Here is a 22,710-nt window from a genome sequence, read left to right as displayed (position 1 = left end):
TTAATACTGAGGTATTAATACAAGAGGTCAACTATATGGCATGAATTGATTTCCAAGGTTTCCAAAATGATGACGAGAGAGAAATTTTCTCCTTTGGCCGGTACATTAGCTTGATTAGTTCTCTTGATACAAATTAAAAGGTCATTTGCATTTGTATTTCTGTTAACGATCGTGTGAAGAAGATATTTCTTCTAAACACAGCGCTGTGGCTGTGCTTTCTCTCTTCCATGCCGTAAGATAAGCGCACGTGCAGGGTGGACCTTTCCAGTCCGTCACAGCAGACTGGGATGCCATGGGCAGCGTTCAGCTGTTGCAGATAAAGGATGAAGCAGGCAGCATTTGGTTCTCGGCTCCACCTGCACTTGTCCCGATCGGTATTCAGCAAGACCCCCTGAGGAATGGAAGGTGACCCCACTATCTGCCTCCTCCTCATTGCCCTGCCTGTTGGGTTGTGAGGAGTCTCTGCTCCCACAAGATCAGCCTGTTCCTCCTGCCATGAAACCCCCATCAAAAGTTTTTTTTCTTTTTCTTTTTTTTTCTGTGGCCCAGCAGGACTGATTGTCAGGGCATGTATTTGGAGGTCCCAAGAGGTGGAAAAGAGAGAAGTGTTGTCCCTCAGGTGATGGTGGCTCCTGCTGCAGGAACAGAGCCGGAGTCTCCCAAGGAGGGCTGGGTTTGGGGCGGATTTCAGGCAGCCTTCTCCTGCTTGGTGCCCGTATCAGCAATCCCCATGGCGAGATGAGAAGTGCCTTCCCCCCAGCCAGAGGCCTGCACAGGGAGCTGCCTGGGTTCTCCAAACCGCTTTTTGCTCAGGAGGAAAAAATGTGTCTATGCCTTCTTTTCTACATCCTGAAGCTTAGATGCAGCTAGAAAATCCATTTTTAATAAAAAAAGCAGGCATAAATGTAAACTATGCAAGTGTCAGGTTTACATTTATCCTTATAAGGCACATCAGCAGTAAATGTGACTTTCTGCTAGGCTTAGTTATTAAAGTGTTCTGCACGGCAAAGGAAACATCTCCAGTGTTATTTTCAGGCTCAATGAACTCACGAATATGTTTGTGGGTTTTCCAGTTATTACGACATCAGTGGGGAAGCGTGAGGAGCAGGACTCGGCGATGGCAGGCAGCGTTCCTGTCACTGCTAATTTACTGTCTTTCTGAGAACCAGATCCTAAACACTTGAAGTATTAACATCATTTCAGCTCTTAAGTAAAACTGAAGAAGTCTTTTCATCTTTCCATTGACTGGCGGGCTCCTTAAGTAGATCACAAGCTTTCTGCTGCTTTGTCTGAGTGAGGAGGAAAACTTTAATTGTTCCCATCTTCTAGTGCAGGTATTGATTAATAAAATGTATTAGCAAAGATCTCAGCCTACTTTTTGTGCCATCAAACAAGTACTTAATGACTGTATTACTGTGAAAATGGCATCACTTTAAAGCATTGGATTTGAGCCCCTTTGTGCTTTGCTTTCATTTCGCTTTTTTTTCCTTATCCCATTACGAGCGATGAAGTTTCTCCCGTGCTTTAACGTCATCCAGCGGAAGGGAGGGGTGTGAGGCCAGGCTGTCTGCAGTGCCGGCTGGTCAGCGAGCCCTGCTGGGTGGTGAACCTGTCTAATTTACTCCGGTGTAGCATTTGGTGGGTGGGAATATCAATATGACTCACATGCTAAGAGGGAGAAGGCGTGTTTAGGAGGAACGTAACTAATAGGTCTGTGTAAGATAAAGAACACTGCCTCCCACCTCATCTAATCTTTTTTTTTCCTTTGGGTCCCATTTGTAGAATCTCGCTTATCTTACACCCCTTTGCAGCCTTGTATCTACCTACTAGCCTGCCTCCTCCCACCCCACATCCATATGTTCACAATGTATGTCAGCCATAAGTTGCCCTTAATTTGCACGCGTGCTGAGTGGCAGATCCACACACGACGTTGCACTGATTTCCCACATCCAAACAGAGCCCCATAATGCTCCCAGGTTTTCAATAGATCTTGTATCTGGGAATTCCTGAAAATCCTACCTTTTTGTAGCCTCATAATGCAACTTGGCCCGGTCTCACTAAGTCTCTGCAGTCTACCCCTTGCAGACCACTCTGTCATACTAAAGACTTGTGTTTTACAGCACTTTGAGTATTGGTACAAAATTGTTAAGCCCTGACAAGAATTTGATGCTCTCAGCCTTGATGCATTTATCAAAAATCCCTTTGCCCATGCCTGCCACCAGGCTCCAGCCAGGCTTTGCTGCCTTGGCCAACTGGGGCTTACGGCGACCGGAGCGACCAAGTATTACTTGGCCCCAGAAAAGTGTTATTGCAGAACACTTCACAATCTGTAAATCTGGAATCAAGGCTCTGTTTTATAGTACCAGTACTGGGAAGTCCCATGCCTGCAACTAAAATATGCACCGTGGTGACGATAACACTTGGATTTTATGTAACGCTTTTATATCCAGCGCTGAAAACAGAAGCGCAGAGAAGTGGGCTGCCAGTCCAACTGCCTTCCGCTCCAGGGAAAACCCGAAAATACACCCGCGGCCGACTCCTAGTCCGCAGCCCCAGGGCCACGCCCGTCCCTTAAACAAATGGGGCCGGGACCCCGCTTTGCAGACAGGCAGGTGTGCAGCCGTGCTGCGCAGGGGAGGCTTGGCTGCCACGGCAGGGCAGGAGTGGAGAAATGCGGACATGTTGGCTAAAATAGCCAGAAAAGGACCCTTAGTCCTTTCTCGCCTTGTTCCCTTCACATTCACAAATGTTCATCTCTGTCTCTCCTTTTTTTCCCTCCTTCCTAGGGGTGATGACTGACAGATTAATATATGTCTAGCTACGTGTCTTAGAAATCAAAAGGAAGGTGCTGTCAGAATCGCTTGTCAGAAAATGAGATTAGGCACACTTGTCATTTGCTGAGGATTGCAGTCTTTCAGAGATAAGGTTGCATTTAATGAGTGTAAAAAGCCTCCTTGTGAAAAAGGGGGTGGTGCAGGAGAGAGAGAATGATTATTTTTCTGGTGTCAGCTGAGTGCTTTATCATATAACTTGATACTGTGGCACCCTGGCAGGCACTGATAATGGCTGCTGGGGCTATTGCACCTCTTCACTTGCTCCGCAGCTTCAAAAGTGATGACTTGTTACCTGCTTTTAAACTCTCCTTGGATGTCGAAACCCACTATCCTAAGGGAAAGAAGCAAAAGCATGTACAGTGTGTTTTAAAGAAAGACCTGTGAAAACACAGCATAAAGGGAATGTGCTAAATGTATAGCCACTTTCCCCAGCAAACTATAAAGAATACTCAGCGGGTTTCACTGAAATATGGAACTTGTCTGACAAGTGAAGGATAACTAATGAGAAACAGAGCTGGATCCCACTGCAACCAATTGTGTTTTGTTATGGAAAATATTTATCAAGCTTTTTTTTTCATTTGTTGGTTCTCCTAACAGTGCCGTAATAACTCCTCTTATGTACGTTATCCAGTTTCTCTCATACACATCTCAGTTATTTAAATCTGCGGTGGTTTTTTTTGGGGGGGTTATCAGTTGGATATTATATCGTACATGAATATTTTAGGTGAATGTTTCATTCATCAAAGTAATGGTCATTCTTTTGCCAAGTTAATGTCTTTGCAGTGTTTAGAAGCCGGCTAAATGCACAGATTTATTGTTCATAATGTACTATCTAAATATGAGATGACACTCAAAAAATGGGCTTTATCTGTTCAGCAAGAGACCCTACATTATCTACATGGTTTTGCAATAATATTTCCTTCCTGGGCATACCTTTTTTAAAATTATCCTTGGAAGAATAGCTTTCTGTCGTATATTCTCCTCATCAAATGAGCTGTGATTTTCATTATTTTGCTTGAATGTTAGAAAATGAAAGAAATTACTTGATTGGTTTCTGGTGCTGATTCAGCATTTCCTGGGCTAAAAATGACCTGAAAGACAGAATGGGATTACAGCACACAATAATGGATGCTTTATTCAGTGATAAGAAAGTCTCTTCCTCTGACTGAGAAGAGAATGAAAAATACTTCTCTCTTATTAGTTGATTCGGTACATAGATATTGACAGACAAATTAATTTGAAATACTTCTTCAGTTCCAGAATCTACTAGCCGGCAGAAATTAGGGGAAGATAATGGCCACAGCTGAAAACTGGTGCATTTATGAAGTGTACTCAGAGGAGCGCTAGTGGATGGGGAAGAATTTATAGTTTATCCTCTTATTTTGTGATAGGATCTTACAAATGTTCCTGCTTAGACTATGGAGCGTAGGTAGCAGCTTAAGAGTCAAGCAAGGTCTCTAGCAGCTAAATCCAACTAAATAGTGCTCTAGAGTCTGTGCAGTAGCTCAGAGTTCACACCACTGGAAGGTATATGGAAGAACAGATAAAATGCTTATATTTTCTGATCGAGAAGTTATAGCCTGGAGTCAGTCTGTGGATTCTCGCTCCTCGTTGTTGGCAAAGGGGAAGAAAGATGACTGTGTTGTACACCTCAAAGGCCTCGCATTGTTTGGAGAAGCTTGGGGGAGAAATGCCTTGGCACTTACAGGACAGGGAAGATTTCTTTTCCGTGTGTGAATGGCTTCGGAAAACCATCCAACCTGCTCTAGGTGTGCAAAACCGAGCTGAATTCTGTCCTGGGAAACAGTGGAGGCCGCTCAGTATTTTATAGGGCCAGGCCCATACAGGGAAGAGAGAGCAGCCCTATTGTTCCCTGAGCCCCACTTTTTATCTTTGTTTCCATTTGAAACCAAAATCATAAAACTGCCTGCAGAGTGGTTGCCTTGCTGTTCCTATAAATGAGAATTCCAGCTTTTATGCTAATTCAGTTTCAGGTTTCTTTGAACCTGCAGTTTATGGGCCTCTGCTTAAAACTGCAATCTGTTCTGCATAAAAGAAGGGATTACAAAGTGTTTTAGTTTTGCAAATGCTGCAGAAAAATAAAAATAATAAAAAAGTTGCACTGTCATTAATACGCTCTCACAAAAGTTTTCTGCGTTGTCAAATAAAAAGCTGTACTTAGGCTGGGAACTCACGCCAGTGATGTTACATGGCCCAATAGCTCTGTTTCCTTCGAAGTGCTGCAGGTACTCTCTGTACGACCTTTTCCCCTGCCTTCCCCTAGCAGAAAGCATGAGCGTGCATGCTCAGCTAAGAGGGACCATCCGGAAAGCATTGTGTTCATTGCTGCCAAGAGCCACTGGCCATGCCAGGCGCTCACCTCGGGGCTGAGAGCAGTGCCGAGCCTGTCCTCCTGCAGACCCGGCTGCACGGCGATGTATTTTTGCTGACATCTGTTGCTGCATTTATGGCATTATGGCATAATTTTGTTTGTCGTAATGGCTGTTTAGGTAACTCATAAGAACGGGTCCTTTTCTTGAACCTCTTTAAAGCATTGGACTTCAAATACTTTCTGGTTGGGACATGATGCCGTCACTTGCTGTTCAAAGTCATAAAAAGCTGCTGATAGCTCCATAAATTCTTTTCTTGTGGAAAAGAACCTACGTCTCCAATCCAGAAATGTACAAAATCACGTGTGTTTTCAGAGCATGATGGAGGACTATATAAGGCATCACAATCACGCTCTGAGCTCAGACACCATCATGTCTTCTAGAAAGATTAGCAACTTATTGGAAACATAAATGTTTCCAGCCTTTCACAGAATACCAAAGTATTGGAATATCCAGTTTTCACATTGCCAGGAAAAAGCTGCAGAACCTTCCAGGTGAGGTGAGGTTTGCCATAAATAATTTAATCCAATATAATCTGCTGTAATTTCAATATTCATTTGCTCACTGTGCCAAAGATGGGTAATTCTTCTTTGGAATTAGTGCACGGCTTGGAAACAAATGTCTGCTTCCCTGCCTGCTGTCTCGGCGGCTTTAGGTCATTTTCATAAAATGTTTGGATCTGAAAGGCTCTTTCAGAGAGTGAAAGATCTTGAAATCACTTTTGATCCAAGTTCAATGCACTTCATTTGGCTGTTGTTGTGGCAGAAACAAATGTCGACGCTGACAGAGACCACAGACAGATGAAAAAAAATTCTGGCAAGGTCCCACATAGATAAGACACAGAAGATTTCAAAAACCTATCCAGGCATATCCTAAAACACGGGAAAGTACTGCTGTCAAGAGAGAGGGAAGCTTCATCCAAAGGCCATTGAAATCATTAGGAGGTGGTGTTGCTTTTTTTCCCCCGTTTGATTTAATTTGGCTTTGGGTGAATTCCTAAACTCCAAACTTCTCATTCCGAATTACAGAATGCATTTCATGCATGTATAATGTTCTAGCAGGAAAACAGAGGTCCTCTACTTATCTCTAAGACACAAATAATGAACATAATGAGGCCCACAGCCCTGCCAATAAACCTTAACAGCCCTAGGGAGAGGAGGAGGTAAATGCGTTTCAGTTTTGTGTATGCTGAGATTTCAGGTGTGGCATGCGGTTAATGTTTGTAAAATCCAGTACAGACAAGCCTGTAGTTTAATCCAGGCAAAATTTGATAAATTAAAGTCTTGTGAGGAGTCTTGGCTTTAATTAGACCAGTTCTTACCAGTGCCAAGATGTAGAAAGTCTTGACCAAAGAGCTCATAGAAGAGATGAGCTGCCACACCTTAATATTACACATTTAATTCCCTGCCCAGTAGTCTTGGGATCCGTGCAGTCCCCAGCTCCTCTGGTTGTTGCGCAGGGAACACTTACGCCGTTCTAACGCGTTCATTTATTTATTTTTGGTGGAGACTGAAAGCTGCACTCAAGCCATCCATTTCCTTCGCTGAGCTCATGAAATAGCTGATCGACTGTGATGCCTTCTGGCCACTGGCCACTGTCTGTTCTAGAAAGTGGGATCTGTTGTATTTCTGGAGGAGAGATGGCAATTGCCTCGCTGACAGCACAAGACCACTCGCTGCCGTGTACCCCTAGTAGGAGATGGAGAAACCTGTAAAGTTAACAGCCAAAGTCCATGCTGAGATTATAGAAATCCAGGGATAACCCTGCTAAGGTGGACAGCTTTGAAAAAAACATTTCTATTGCTATAGCCAGGGTCTAAATTCAGCCATGAGTTTTTAATTTTCTGGTGAAGGTTTGTCGCAGTTTTACTGAGGTGCTCCCGCTCATGATGGGGACACACACCGAAAGCGCCGTAGTGTCTGCAGCCACGGCCTGAATTTGGGGCTGTTGGGGCTGCGTTCATCCCCGTTGTCATTCCCATCACACATCTTCCTGTGCAGTTGCCCCAGCAGAAACCATTGCAGGTCAATGCAGCTCACCTCAGGCACAGATCGTGGAGGCGCCACGCGATAATCCTCGCAGCCGGCCAAGGACGTGACGTGTGCCTGCCCAGGCTTTCCTCGGGTGCCCGCTGTGCTTCTCCTGGCTCGGGTGAGGCCAACCTGGGGTTTGTCCCAGAAACCTGCTGCGGAGGATTTAGCTCCAACCCAAACGGAGCTCGTTGCTATTTGACGCCATTAGCACTCCCAGCCCAGCGTTGGTTTGGAACCAATGGCTAAAAAACTGAGAACCCGCACTGGGCCTATCTTAGCACCTCTCCATTTCCCAGGAACCATCACAAATAGGGGTACCGTGCCAACGAGCATAACTGCCTCTCATCTCCGCATCAGTGTGCTTTATGGGAGACATCTTTTGGCTCCGGCTGCTGTGCTCCAGCGAGCAATCACTTGTGTCATAACGAACCGTACCAGCGCGTTTACTTTCTGCGGCGGCTGCTACCGATGGCGTGCGGTGCTTGAGGAGAATCGGTGGTGCTGAGGAGCACCTTGCCCGCCGACGGTAGCTGGGTGCTGACAGCAGGGCCGGGCACCCCCCTGCAGCGCACCGGGGGGCTTTGGGGCCGAGTTAGAGAGAGGGTTGCTTTTTTTTTTTTTTTCCCCCATACGACTTGTTGGGTTTTGGGGGTTGTTTTTTTATTTTCCCCTAGGACATCCAGCTCGCCAGCTGCCTTCCCTCGCCTCCCTCTCCGAGGAGCCGGGAGCCGAGGGTGCGTGCGGGGCCGGGTCCCTCCCCCCCAGCAGCTCCGCCGCCCCCCGCCGAGCCCCCCGCGGCCCCCGGCGGTCGGAGCGGGGCGGCGCGGCCGGGCCGGGGCGGGGCGGCGGGGAGGGAGGAGCCGGCAGGGAAGGAGGGAGGGCGGCGGGGCGGGCGGCAGCGGCTCCGGGAACGCCGCGCAGTGCGGAGCCGAGCGGAGCCGAGCGCAGCGCCGAGGGTCCGGCCGGCAGCCCCCAGCCCGCAGCCCCCCGGCCCGGCCGGGCGGAGAAGCGCGGATCGGAGCGGGGCCCCCCCCCCCCCCCCGGGATTTTACAGGCTTTGCGGGGTGTTTCGGCGGGGCCGGAGGAGCTGGGGCCGGGCCGCTGCCTCTCCCCGATGGAATTCACCTGAGCGCGGCCGCGGCTGAACCCTGGACGGCGGGGAGGGACGGTGCCCCCGCGGGAGCCCGCTTCGTGCCGGGAGAGGACGGGCATGACTTTTTAAAGACAAAACAAACAAACAAACAAAAAAAAAGAAAACCAACAAACAGAAGAGAGGAGTAGGAGGAGGAGGAAAAAAAAAAAGAAAAAAAATAAATTAAGCAGCCGGAGAAGGGAACGCGCTGCCGGCTGCAGCTGCACCCCCGCGGCGGGGAGGCGCGGGCAGGGCGGAACGGAGCGGAGCGGGCCGAGCCGAACAGAGCCGGGCCGGGCCGGGCAGCCCCCCGGAGTCGCCGCCCGCCACCGCCGGGGGTCCGCGGTTGTGCCCCGGGGCTGCGCGGAGCCGCTGCCCGTCCCCGCACATGGTCTCCTTTGTCCTGCAGCCGCCGCCGCCGCGCCGCTAGCTCCGCGCCCCCCGCGCCCCCTCCGCGCCCGGGGAGCCGTCTTGCGGGGGGCTGCGCTGCCCGGGGAGGATGCCCGCCGGGCGGCCCGGCCCTCCGAGCCGTCGGCCCCCGCAGGATTAGTTCGGGTCCGGCTGCGGGACGTTGCGAGCCGCCCTGGATCGGAGTTTCCCGGCGCACGCCCGCGCCCCTCCCGCAGCGCCATGAGCCCGGGGCCGGCGGCCGCGCTTCGCCCCGTGGCTGCAGGTAAAGGGGGGGCCGGGCCGGGCTGAGGAGGGGGCGCGGGGACCCCCCCCGGCGGCAGGGGGCAGCGGGCGGGGGGCAGCGCCCCGGTACCGGGGGGCCGCGGGGCGGGGGCAGGTGCGCGGCGGGGTCCGGGGCTGCGGGGGGGGATGTGTGTGGCACGGGGGGAGCGCTCCTGGAGGGCTTTTATCGGTATTAATTCCCCCCCCCGCTCCGTGAATTCCCGGGGTTGCTGAGACGCTTCGCGCCCGGTCGGGCAGGGCAGAGCCGGGCGCGGTGCCGGGGGGTGCGGGAGAGTGGGTCGCGACACGGAGCCGTGGGTCGCGACACGGAGCCGGCCCCCGGCGTGGCGGAGCCCCGGCGGCAGCGAGCGCTGGGGTTGCCCCGCACCGCGGGGGGGGGGGGGGTGAGCCCCCGGGGCCGCTCCCCTGGCGGAGAAGGGGGGGCCGAGCCCCCCGCCCCAGCCCTGTGCTGTCCGTGCGGAGCCCCGAGCAGGTTTTAGGTCAGCCGTGCGAAGGCGCCGTGTCTCATCCTTCTGCATCGGTGCTGACTTCTTTTATTTTTTAGTTCGCGTCGCTTTTTTTCCCCCTGTAGCGTCGTTGCACGATGCGACTGCCTAGGTATGAACAAATAGTAGTTGCATCGAGATTGATGCTGTACCTGTCTGCTGGCAGAGGTTCTTTGCTACTCTCTCGGTTGGACATTGCCCTCATCACTGGTTCATCTTTAAATCCAAATTTAAAAGTAATGAAATAGGCAGGCAAAGTTCCAGCTCATGGTTGAAGCTAGTGAAATAGCTTGTGGTTATGTTTATGGTAACCCAGGCGGTGGGCTTTTTTCAAGTTGCTGTTCCATTCAGTAGTGTGTGGTCAGTAATGCAAAATGGGATTCACTTTTGGGGGAGCTTTGTCTTTGTAAAATTATTCCTGTTTTACATACATATTGGACTGATAATCATCCCCCAGTTTGCTCATAAGCGATGATTGCACAGGATGTATTGTGCACCGTGGTATGCCCAAGAAGTGCCGCTTCCAGATATCACAACAGTGCTCCTTACCATTCAATAGCACCAAAAAAGAATTCCAAAAAAAGCATAGCTTAAAAGCAAACTGTTGGTTTACTGTTGGCATTAGAGTAAAGCTCTTTAAAAATAATAAAAAAAAATGTTCTCCTTTTTCTAATGTTTGGAAAAATCAAGCAAATAGGAAGCTTCCCCACACTGTTCAATTTTGAAACACTGAAATAAAGTAATACCTGAAACTGTAAGGGTTTTTTTTTTGGTCAGTTGGTCTTTTTTTTTTTTTCCCATAATGGATTTTATTTCTGAAAAGAAAGAAGGGTTTGGAGAGTTCTGACTTGCGAGCGAGGCTGCATTTAAAAAGGCAGCAACATGAAATTCACTGGAAAAGGTTATTATTTTTAATCAGAGTGTAGGCTGATTGGCAAGGCTATGAAAGCACTGAGCATCTCTTAATTTGTTGGACTAGCACTGGACTGCTCTTTAAAGCACATGGCCTTCTTGATCTCTTCAATTTGTGCATTATTCACATATTTTCATTAATTTAAGGAAACTCGTCACTGGATAATAAATCCATCATTGGGTAATAAATCTAGTGTTTACAAGGTATTTAATCGAGAAGAAATACACCAGCTCAGCTTTTAAATAAGCCAACAGTAATCTAGTAAAATCTGTCTAGAAGTCTGAAAAAGAATAAAGCCATTTTTAGTAGTTAATCATAGAAATCTTTTACGTTGTTAACTTGAGAGCAAGCAATTTATTTCAGTCTACTATTACATCGTGATAGACAGTCTGAACTGTATCTACTTATTTATCTATTGGTCGTTTCACACCTAAGTTTCTAGTATACTCGAGATACCTAATATATGTTGGTCATCTGGATGGTTTTTCTCTGGTTTTGAATTCAGAAATTCCTTCCATTTAACCAAAAATACAGCCTGCTTTCCAAACAGACACTATTTTAAAATTATTTTTCTGGAACCAGTGAGAGAACAGTTTCTATTGGAAGACTAAAATCTTCCTCAATGTTGCAATTTTTTCCCTGTTTGCAATATTTTGTTACTGAGCACATTTCTTTCTGTGCCCTTTCAAAAAGGAGACTTTCTCTAAATGGGGCTGTAGCCAAGATATAGTTCACAATTGAACAGCTCTGTGCATTTTGTGACTACGAAGATGCAATAAGTTTAAGCTTTAGGTGTGTGTTTGTGTGTACGCATGTATATTTATGAGTGTGTGCCGCATACACATCTGTACACAGATGCATAAACTTAATGCCTTCTGCTTTTGGAATCAGGGAGTTTGTAAAATCAGCATTTGCAGTGTTACCTTCCCTAGTCTGGTTTCTTGCCGTTACAGCTTTTGAAAAGGGGAGCTCAGTGTTTTGTGTGAAATTTAAAATATGGCTTTTAAATAATAGGTAGAAAGATGAACTGTAATTCTTGCATACAAACCACAGGAGTAGATAAGGAACTAATGCAGTATTAGGAGGAAAAACCTCCCATAGATAAGGATGCCTTGATGAAAAATAAAATGGATTATGAGTTTGTACAGAGCGTGATGTCAAGAATCAATTATTCTGACGGAGACAAATCCTGTGTGGAAATATAAACTATACTAAATGCTAACAGTGGCTTTCTTTTTCAAAGAGTATATAGCAGCAAGTTACAAAATTAATAACCTAAATTATCATCACTGCTTTAAAAATACTAAAAATCAAATGGTTGGCACAGTAGGGGTCTCCAAAAATACCTAAAAATGTAATTTAGAAACCCGCAATTCTGCAAATTCCTGAAACTGGGTTGTATGACTCAAAATTGTAGCTCTTCTCAGTTGCAAAATTGATGTCAGAACGTAGTGGATAATTACAGTACAAAAATACAGTTTGTGTGCAGCTAATACATCGAATAAAAATAATTTCTTTCTTTATTAAATAGACTCTTTCCAAATAAATATCTGCACTGCAGGGTGGTGAAGCACAGCCAAATAGCACCACCTTATGGACGTTTTCCTCTGAGGGTGCAGCTTCTGTTACCTCACTTGGTTTTGTCACCTGATTTGTTTCTCTAAAATATGTATACATATGTGTGCGTGTAAATATAGTGCGTACCTTTTGAAATGTATCACTTGCAGAAAATGTAACTTCATTTTTTATTGGTCTTTCAGGCATCTGATGCCAGCTCTGAAAAACTGTTCAACGCTGTTACAAATAAAGGTAAGACTGCAATTCACATCACAAACATATTTTTTCCCCATACATTTCTTTTCATGCAATTTCAATGGGAGATGAAATGTAACTTGTCTTGCAGAAATGTCGCAATCAGCTTGTTAGTGCTTTTTATGTTTCTCTTGGTTTCAGACATGTTCTGTATGCTTGGTAATTGCTTTGCTTAAGCAATATAAAATAAAGGCTTTAAATAATGCAGTGCCTGCCAGGTCAGAATTAATTTAAATAACAATATTAGGGAATAGTTTATTTTACAAATGGCTTTAATTTAAGCTCATTTAAATAACTGTAAGAGTTTTCAAAATGTTTTAACTTGATTGTTACTCATCAGCTACATGATAGACATGGAATTATGAATAGCCAATTTGCACTGCTGACAGTAATAACCAGCCAACGTTTAGTATTCACAGGATAATAGTCATAAACCATGGCTTGCTGTGCTGTGTGCTTTCTGTAGAGTTAATAAATGATATAGAGGGCCACATTTAAATATTCAGTATCCCATTAATTTCCTCCAAACAGCAATCTAAAGAGAGAGTGGCTAATGATATAACAGTACATTAAGGGAAAACTTACCCTAAATCAGTGCCAGTGAGCTTCTGTGCAGAGCTTGTCCTGAAGCAGCGTTATTAGAAAGACTGTCGGCTGTGGGGACGTATTTATTTATTTATTCATGTATTTATTGCATTGTTTTTGTGAGGAGGGCTGAGGGAGCAGCTCCAGACAAGAGTTACGCCAATGAGTATAATTCAAAGCCTTTAAAATGTGTCAGCTGTTCCTCTGCTTTTCACCCCACTTTCCTACTTCGTAATGGCAGTGTGTAACTGCCTAGTAATAGGAATAGGGTGTGCTTCTAGCTGTAAACCCACAGTGTTTTAACTTACCGGGGTTTTGGAACACTTGAATAAGTCTGCATTAGAAGACACAGATTAATTTGGTATTTAGGTTTCTCTTGTCGGCCACGTGTGGATTTGCTTAGTGTTGCCCTGGGTGTTCCCCACCAGGCCAGGACTTGGGTTTATTACTCCAGTGGGTCATTCTGGTGTTGTTTTGTGTGTTTTAATTCCATGAAGTAGTTTAAGTGGGGACAGCTATGTGACCCCAATACGTTTGGGATTCCCACGCTGATACACCATCACTTTTGAGGTCTGCTGCTGCATATTGAATAATACTTATATTTAATTGCATTATGGATCCATATTCTTCTTTTTCATGTAATTGCATCATTTGGAAGTACCATTCGGATGGATGGTCTCGGTGGTCTAACTAGGTTATCTCACTTGGCAATCTGATAGATCCGTTTGGTTTAAATGAATTTACGGGTTGCCACCCAACCCCTCCACAGGCAGGGGTCACAGCCAAAAAGAATTTAAAAATGGAAGAGTTTTGTGTTTGAGTGACTCCGTCGTACATGCGACTGTGTCTTAATTTTGCAAATTCACTGTAAAAATCCACCATGGGGTTGGAGTAGCCATGGCCAAGGACTGGATGCGGCCTGCAGGCAGGGCCTAGGGCCGGGGCTCCTGCAGGCTGAGGGAGGAGGAGCAGGCCCCTCTTCCTTTTCCTCCCATTTTCTTTTTCGAACCCAGCACGTTTCCCACATTCTTATTTGTGTTTACTTACAGAGGTTGATTCGTGGCATCTATTTGGTTGTGAATACCCATGCTTGACAGGGAGCCTTTTCTTCTGCGGTACTTTCTTTTGGTGATTTAGTTTCCTTGAAAGGATTAGGGTTTCTTTGTGTAGCCTAAAATCAACATAGGCTTTTCTAAGCTTTGCTTGGGAAACCATACACAAATAAGCTTTTTAGTTGATGGTAGATTATTCCTTTGCCCCTTATTTCCATCAAAATGGTGTCTTTCTTTTCTCCTCCTGAGTTTCCCCTTAAAGCCATATGCTAATTCCTGTTGGTAACATGAATGACAAGGGGAGAATCAATGCAAATCCAGGTGCGGCCAAACTAGGCTGACTGGTATTTTTTTTTATTTTTTTTTTCCTCCACTGGGAGAAAGAGATTAAGGGGAAAGAGGGCGGAAAAAGCATCGGGGACAGTTTTGTTTAAAGGATTAGCATTCAGACCACTAAATATCAGGAAAAGAGCCTCAGAAAGATCCCCTGTTTGGGGATAATGTCAATAATTGCTTGCAGCCAGGTGCAGGGGCTCTCGCTGTGGCCGCGGTTGTTGCAAGGCTCTTGCCTTCTCCGAGTGTCTGCCCTGGAGACGGCTGACGACTGCCCGGGTGCTGTCAGTTTGATATATTCCAAGTTCAAGTTCTCTCCCTGCAATTCAGTCTGTTTGCTTCAAAGCCAGTTCTTCCCCTGTGTTGTCCGTGGCTGCTTTTGCCAAAAGCAATAAAAATCACTTGTAAGAAAGGTCTCGTCTGCATTGGGTAAATCATGATGAAACCTTCAAAGCTCCTGGCTGAGAGACCAGGCTGGGAGGGCTCAGCACACTGACAAGTGTGCATCCCTCCACGTCCAGGGCCAGGCCTCTCCGACATCCCTCAGCTACATGTGTTTCACACATACTTCATGTCTTGCCACTTCTGTTTTTGCAGAATTCCTTACAGCTGAGGTAGCAGAAAATTACATAAGTAATGTATTCACAGAGCAGGTAAAAATCCTAAAGTGTTTTAGGTTTCTGTCATTTGCTTGTGGACTTCAGGGCTAATGATGAGATCAAGCTCAAGGTGTACGCGATTAGTAGGGATGTGTAATGTGAACCAGCCCTTTCCTCACAAATAGTAAAAATTAAAAAATCTAGGACAAAGTGGAAATTCCCTCCCACTAAGCCTTCCTTGAAGGGGGGGAATAAACCCATCAAAGAGAAGTCTCCCAGCATTCATTTAGGAGCTGGTTGCCCTTAGAGCTCAAGGGGAAGATGAGTCCTGTGAGTTTTGGGGAGTGCCCCATGGATGTTAGGGCCCCTTGGGGCTGGGGTATGAGTCACAGCAGAGCGATGCCGTGTTTGAGAGAGCCGTGGGGTTCCCATGTCAGCTCTTTGCTGCCACTGCTCCCTGAGGTCCCCAGCCCTGTGCCATGTCTGCAGCAGGGCTGGGGATTTGGGAGGAATGTGGCGCGTTCCCCAGGGCAGGAATTGCTGTGGCTGCTGCTGAAATGAGTAGTCCCTTGTCATGTACCAGAGCCCTGGGCTCCATCATTTGGGCAGGAATTTATGTTGCGAAGCTTAAAATTACCTAGGAAAATGATTGCTGTTGAAATCTGGGTGTCTGTGTTGGGAGGTGAGCACCTACAATCTCTCCGTGGAGGAGGAATGGAAGAGAAGTGCCTCGCCCGTCTGCAGCACCCCCTTTGTCCCTGACTTGTGCAAGCTGTGCTTTCCAGTTCAGGATCGCTGCTTATAGTCATGGAGTCTGCAAAAGAACATGACTTCTACTTACATCAGAGCGTCAACCTTAACACCATTAATCCTGGCCAAAATACAGGTTTCTGTTCATGAATTTTTGTAACATGACTTTCCAGCATAATTAAATTCCATTATCTTTTAATAATTTAAATAGACACATCTGAAGATGCAAAGCAGGCAGCTCCTACTACTGCTGTGTATTTAATTTATGTTAACTCCCTCCTACGTACCCTTGGAAAACAGCTTTTCCTGGAGGGAGAAATGAGTCCCAAAGTGATGAAGTTTCATTTGTGCTGTATATTGAAGTTTGCCTTTGATCAGAAACACAATTGGGCTGTTACAGCTTTTTATGTTCAAATTGTTTACAGGATGTTCATGTAAACTTTATGAATCCTTCTGCTTTGTGGCACCACCAGCTGTCAGGGAAATATTTATACTCTCAGCTGGAGGTAGATCAAGGCGTCTGGGTTACTAGTCCTCACTGGTGGCTGAAATACCGGTCAGATCAAGCCCTGGCTTTTTAGGTGGCTCTACAGGAAGATCCTTCCCTGGAAAAACAGGCATATGGTTTTTTCTCCCCTCGTCTTCGGTGAATCATTTCTTGAGGATCCTCTACAACATCTGTTTCTGTAAACAAGTCGGGAGCTCAAGCTGGCAAGTGCTTCTCCTTGCTGATCCAATCCACAGGGGATCCTTGGCTGTAGAGGAGAGCTCGCTCTAAGTAAGCCAGCCCCACACTGGCTCATCTTGAATACAACTGGATCTCCTAGCACACAGACGGCACGTGTGCAGGATGAGCAAGGACACTGCCAGAGGACTGACTACTTCCCTGGAGTCTGCAGGAACCTTCCCAGCAGCCCAAGTCGCATGCTGGGTATTCTCACCTTTGCTTTTGACGGGCTGTTCCCCGCGTGCTTTGGTCCTCCATGCTACGTCTGCTCACTGAAGTGTTTCTTCCGAGGTTGGTGTTAGGGCTGTGGAGCAATGCCAGGGCTGCGGGAACCCCCCATCGGCCAGAACCTCTGGGACGGCTGAGTCACTGGGGCAGTTCTGCAGGCTTCTTTTTTGTGGCTGTGGGGATGGGCTCGCCCTCCCAAAATGATGCCTTGACAATGGTGTCTCCTTGCCTTTCTAGTGGAGACTGCTGGTGGCTTTGGATCTGTCGGTTATGCTGTTTCTTGGGTTTCAAATGACTTTTCAGCATTTTCCATGTGAAAGTTCAGTGTCTCATTAACAAGGGACTGAGCTCTGTAAAAAGTCTCCTATTTTGAAGACCCTAGGTTTCTTGTGCCAGCGAGTTAGATTAGAAGAAACGTTGCATCACTTCACTATAACTTCCAAGTCAGGCAGACAAAAAAGTCAACACATGTCTTGAGACGGTCCTTTGTTCTAGTGCACAAAAGAGCAAGGCAGTTATTTCTGTGTCATGAAGGCTTTATCTGAGCGAGGAATTTGTTGCATAACTTCCCCTTATGGCTGCATCTCCTGTGCACAAGTGGCTCCTGCCCATCAGAACACCTTTTATACCCTCTGCTTTACGTGCTGGAGGGCTTTTTTGGCTGGGGTATGGGTGTCAGGCAGGGCCCCCAGTGCTGGGGGAGGTAATAGCAATTTTAGCTGCAAGAAAAATTCCCTGGATAATGTGATGTGCCTAAAGAGATGGTAAGGTCAGAGGTAGCCTCTTCGAAAACCTTTTAGATTCTTAAATCTGAAAACTTACAATCTTACAGCACAGGAGCCTTCCAAGGCTGATAATTTTGAATTTAATCATTCAAAGCAAAACCAAACCACAAAAGAGCCAGAGCCAGGCATGGGTGTTTCCAAAATAACTGAAAGAGGCAGTTGACAGCATTGTTCTGGGAAGCCTTGTCCGCTTGAACTTGTATCAAGTACTCTTTGGTCTCAGGTGCTGATTGTATTCCTCTAAGTTCTCTTAAGGCTGTTGGTCTTAGCAAAGTCAAACGATTCCAGTGTCAGTGAGCAAAACGACAATATTTACTAATGCATAATTGTGTCTGTTCTGGAGAAAGTATTTGCTTTACAGATTAAACTATATTTGATTTTCTCAAAACAACAAAAAAAAAAGGCTTATCAGCTCTGGGCTGCAAAATAACCAGTGGTAATCAATTCAAAATAAGGTGGAAAAATTCTTAAGGATAAGAGTGGTTTGTTGACAAGGATCTTGACTTGACATACCTCCAGATGAGTGGAGTCCAGGCTGGAGCCTGGCATGAGATTTCATAAATGGAGCATCCTGCAGACCTCCCATATCTGGCCTGCTGTTAGTCTCTCTCTTGTAATAAAACGTTGTTTTCTCTGAAAATGTATGTTTATTTAACTAGGTCTCTTTTTGCTTCACAATCTGGATTCCATTCAGTCAGTTACCACTCCAATTAACTAACAATTATTTAACATTAACAGTAATTACAGACGCCAGTTAAGCGCCTACAGATGTCAACTGTTAGCTTTGTACCTAATCACTCAATGAAATGGAGAAAGTTCAACAAACATCAATTAGCCAAGCAATTAGTATGAGGTAGGAAAGAGCATGTTATCGTGTGTGAGCTGATTCAATTTATTTTATTTTGTCAGTAAAACACACGCACGCAGACAAGCAGCAGTAAGTCGCCCGAGATTAGATAAAGCTATTGTTTTGCTGTTTATACAAGACTTTTCCCCTCCTCTTCTTTTCCATACATAACTTAAATGTGCTTTGCCAGGCATTTGTTATCTTATCAAATACATTGCGTTTCAATTGGAAAAGCACTGCAATGTCATTTTCAGCAGAGGCGGAGGCTGCTGACGTGGGGTTTAGATGCGAGTGTGCCCCAGCAGAGCTGTCCCCGTAGCCAGGCTGCTGCCGCCTGCACCTGCGGCATGGACCCAGCGCGCTTACGCAACGGCTGTGTGGGTTCAGATAACGCCAAGCACCATTAAATGGTTCCTCCGTCTCATTTATCGATGCATTTAACGCTGCTGTTTGCTTGACTCAGCTAGCAGACCGCACAAAGCGGTTTGCTTCGTCTGTGGGCAGCAGGGGTTGAGCTGTCCCAGCAGTGGGGCGCTGGCTGCCCGGAGAGGCCACACCGTGTGCTCATGGGGCTTGAAGGAAAAAGAAGGAATGGGCCATAAATTCATTTTACCACCAGAAAAAAATGGGTTATCTCTAGCTGTGCAAGCCTCTCTTTTAAGGTCTGTTGAAGACCTGTAGACCAGTATGCAGCGTGTGGCGTACGCAGGGGTGCCCGGGCTTCCCAAACACCCCCCTGTGCTACTCGCCCACCGGTTCCCCTCTGCTGCCCACTTTTCAGCAGGATCTGCTGTCTCCTCGCTTGGCACCATTTTGCACTCTTTGCTCAGGCTGTCTTACATCCAACTACTGCTAATTTAAAAAAAAAAATGCACTCCAAAGTATCTCACATCCTACAGTTATGTATCAGTCTTGACGCTCTGGATGTCAGTAGGAGTTTCACAGGGACAGCTATATGAATTGTGCTTTTTTTTCCTTTTTATTTTTTCATGTAAAAGTCTTCGTAGTTGCTTCAAAAATCAGAGCAAACAGACGTTTTTCTTCCCATTTTTAACCATCCCCCAAACAAGAACGCCTTTCAACTTCATCACAGTGCTGACATACTTTAAATGTTTTTCCATATAAAATGATCCCACAAAATATGATATTATTTTATCATGCAGACTGCCCACAGAAGTCAGTGGAGTTATTTGAATTAGTCATTGTTTTCCGGAGTGTGGGAACAGATGTGGAAAACCACAGGCAGATCTCTCCCTTGCTTTCCAAAGTCTCAGCTGGCTTTTTTTTTTCTTTTTAGAAAAACACACACACACAGTCTGAGCATGTGAAGAAACCCTTAAATGTGTGACTTAAGTGCAATAATATTTGTCTGAGTAGGCAGAAAGACTGAAATAAAGCTTCCAAGTGAGAACTACTGTGTTCATTCCAGCAGCAATGAATACCTTGCAAAGGATGATACTTTAAACTGGTGACTTTTAGCTTTTTCATGGCTCAGCACTTGTTGGTCCAAAAGCAAAGGAAGGGCCTTGCTGTAAAGAGACACCACCGTTTCTCCAGATCCAGAGATGGCTGGAAGAGGCCATTATTACTTCCATGCAGCAGAACAAACAGACCCTAATTTGTCCTCATGTAGGCTTCAGTTCAGTAACCTGCTTCGTCGCATGACTGACCCTAAACACTTGTTAACACTGAGAGTTTACTTAAGTGCTTTTCTGGATGAAGGCCACAGGATTAAATCCTGTGACACCATGGAGACTTTCAGCCACCCAGGAATCACTTTTATTTTCTTCTTTTTTTTTAATATTTCACCCAAATGCACCTGTGTTAGTGAGGGGACGCTGCCCAGAGGGGCTCAACCCCCTGCCACTGGCTGCTGTCCCCATGGGGTCCTGCTCTCGTCCCCACCTTGCTGCCACCCTGGTGCTTGGTGGAATCTGTGAGCTGGGTTCATCACCTCACCAGCAAACCAAATGCTGCAAGAAAAGGGCGATGATTTCACAGCTTGCTGCTGCCAGACCTGGCGCGAAGGAGGGGGCAGAGGCAGTGGAGGGAGGCTGGATCAGCCCGGCCACAGCACAGCTTCACCCTGGGATCGTTCCGTGCTGATGAAATTATTTAGTGTAACATGAACTATTTTCCAGGCTAGATTTGACTAGCACTGGCCTGCATTGCTGCCAGGAGCATGCTGAGCAATGCTTCAAGTAGTGAGAGAGTGTGTTTCTGACAGGGTGTTAGGCAGCATCCAGCAAGCTGTTTAAAAAAGCCAGCGTAAATGTATACTTAAAAAGTTGCAAACGGAAGAGTAGATAAACTTGATTTAAGTGCCTTTTAGAAGAGTTAATGACCTTGACTTACATATACTAGGAGAGTAAGGCAGGAGCTCGTTTTTTTTCCCTTTTTACTTACCCAAAAATATTTCTGAAGACTTTTTTTTTAAGCTTAATATATTCAAAGTGGGACCCAGGAAGAATTTCCGGGTCTGAGAGCTCTGGACTCAAACCCCACCTGACTGCTAGCGCCTGTGTTTACTTGAGCAGGATTTCCCCCGGTGCATGAAATCCTGGGTTCAGGCACGCTCACAGCTTGCCCATACCTCTCTGGGGCCACGTGCCTTCTACCTAAATCCTGTTCACGCCCAAAGGAACTCCCCAAGTCCTGTGTCACCCCATTTGCCCAGAGCTGTCCAGGAGTCATTCACAGCATTTGGAGCATGAGCCAAGCCCCCTTCTCCAGCCCTCTGTGGGTACCTTGTGGCTGGGTCAGCACCGTGCTCCGCGGTTCCTTTGTGGGTTTCCGCAAAATGTCACGGTGTCAGTAGGTGAGGTCGATTTGGAGGACATGGGCTGTCTGGGTCAACGCTTTGCCCATGATGAGGGGAACAGTGAGCGAGCCGTGCCATCGCTGGTGCTCATGGCTTACTGATTTTTGTTAGCATTAGAGGGCTGGGGAGAGCGATGAGGCGTAGTGCTGCTGAGCTCCTGCAGCAATTTGGTGTCATTTCCAAATATTTCAAGTTAGTGGGCACTTCTGAAAATTGGAGCCAAAGTAATTTGAGTGGCTTGTAATAGGAAGCAGCTGCTGCAAAGCAAGCTGTGTCCTAAGAAAAATGGCTTTATGAAAATAGGTCTGCCGAGTAATAAAGCCACAAATTAATACTTAGTTCATTTACTAGGTTGTTAGTCCCATAAGCACTTAAAATGCATTTGTTAAAAGAAACAGCATTATAAAAATCAATTGCAGATGAGCAAAACCCCCAGTTTTACTTCTGTTTGCTGGTTTTTATCGTTGGCTGTTCATACGAGCACTGCCTCTGCAGATTTCAGCAGGTGTGACTGCTGCGTGGGCATTACAGTCTCCATTGCTTTGCCACAAATCAGTTTGGGATTCGATTTTGCTGGGTAGAACAATGGCACCATTTTGTTCTGTCCCATGGTAGTAACTGGGTTTTATTCCTCTCCTTGCTTGTGTTTCTGAGATAAATGATTATCAAAACCTGACTTTGGCAGTTTTTTAGTTTTTTTAGTACGACCTGTCTCTGAGAGGAGGGGCGAGAAGCTGTGCCAGGTACAGCGTTATAAATCTCCAACCTCAACTCCACTGCTGCTTTGAAACTTGAACTAACAGCTCTGCTTGGCGCTTTGGGGTAGTGCAAGGAGCACGTTGTCAGTAAGGGAATTGATCTCCCAAGGTGATCCTCAGTTTATTTGGTTGTGGAGGGCAGTGAGACACTTCTAGCTTTGCTAGATGGACAAGGATACTGAGTTTTTGATGTCTTTTAGAAAGATCTTCTTAATTCTTTCTCTTCTCCTTGGATCTGACCACATCTAGATGAGGTACCTGAACAACTGCAGGTACTCTTGACACTCTTCCTGGGGTCTGAACAAGGCTTATTGAATTGACTGGGAGAAATAGGATGAACTCATGGGTTCTCACCTCACTTCTTCGTGAAGAAAGACAGAGGAACAATCTTGGCCTTCAGTTCGGTCTTAATTCATTGCCAGAAGTTCAGTGTTGTGTTTCTACCCTCCAATCAAGTGAGTGTTGATTTGGAGGTGAGGATTGTTGGTGGACGAATAAACAGCCTTCGTTTTCTTTGGGATCTGGGAAAGAGTTGTCGTGTGGATGGAAAAATGAAAAGCTGTTAGTATTTCAAAAAGAGCAATGAGGAGCATAGTGCTGACCAGGTTCTCTGAACACTCGCATCCAGCTGAGATGAGAGCATGCTCAGAAACAATACGAGCAATCACGAAACACCGTATGTGTCCTCTTTCACCACACCAAAAGAAATCCTGAGATTACATCAGGCATGCTTAAAGCAGACCACTCTGGATAGCGTGTTTTGAAGACCGTGGTTCTTGAGTAACTGGCTCATTATAAATGCAGTCCATATTTGAACAGTCACGTCTGATTGCAGAATAGGTGAACAACCCTTAGAGTACACAAGCAGTTGCATGTAGGCTGCTAGACAGATTAACTCATGCTGACACCAGTCGTGTAACCATGCCTACGGTG

The 22,710-nt window shown here is 46.2% G+C and overlaps 1 protein-coding gene across 4 annotated transcripts in view; it reads left to right on the top strand.

Annotated features, from left to right (window-relative positions):
* Positions 1-22,710, top strand: part of AUTS2 (activator of transcription and developmental regulator AUTS2) — a 762,050-nt gene that overhangs the window by 677,173 nt on the left and 62,167 nt on the right. For all 4 annotated transcript variants that reach the window (XM_035559290.2, XM_035559288.2, XM_035559289.2 and 1 more), the window contains exon 6: positions 12,241-12,289. In XM_035559290.2, the coding sequence (XP_035415183.1) occupies positions 12,241-12,289 (49 nt within the window). The remainder of the gene's footprint in view (positions 1-12,240; positions 12,290-22,710) is intronic.

The sequence above is a fragment of the Cygnus atratus genome, chromosome 20 (assembly GCF_013377495.2).
Source record: "Cygnus atratus isolate AKBS03 ecotype Queensland, Australia chromosome 20, CAtr_DNAZoo_HiC_assembly, whole genome shotgun sequence".
NCBI lineage: Eukaryota > Metazoa > Chordata > Aves > Anseriformes > Anatidae > Cygnus > Cygnus atratus.
Note: the sequence above shows the minus strand (reverse complement) of the source record. Positions and strands in the feature narration are given on the sequence as shown.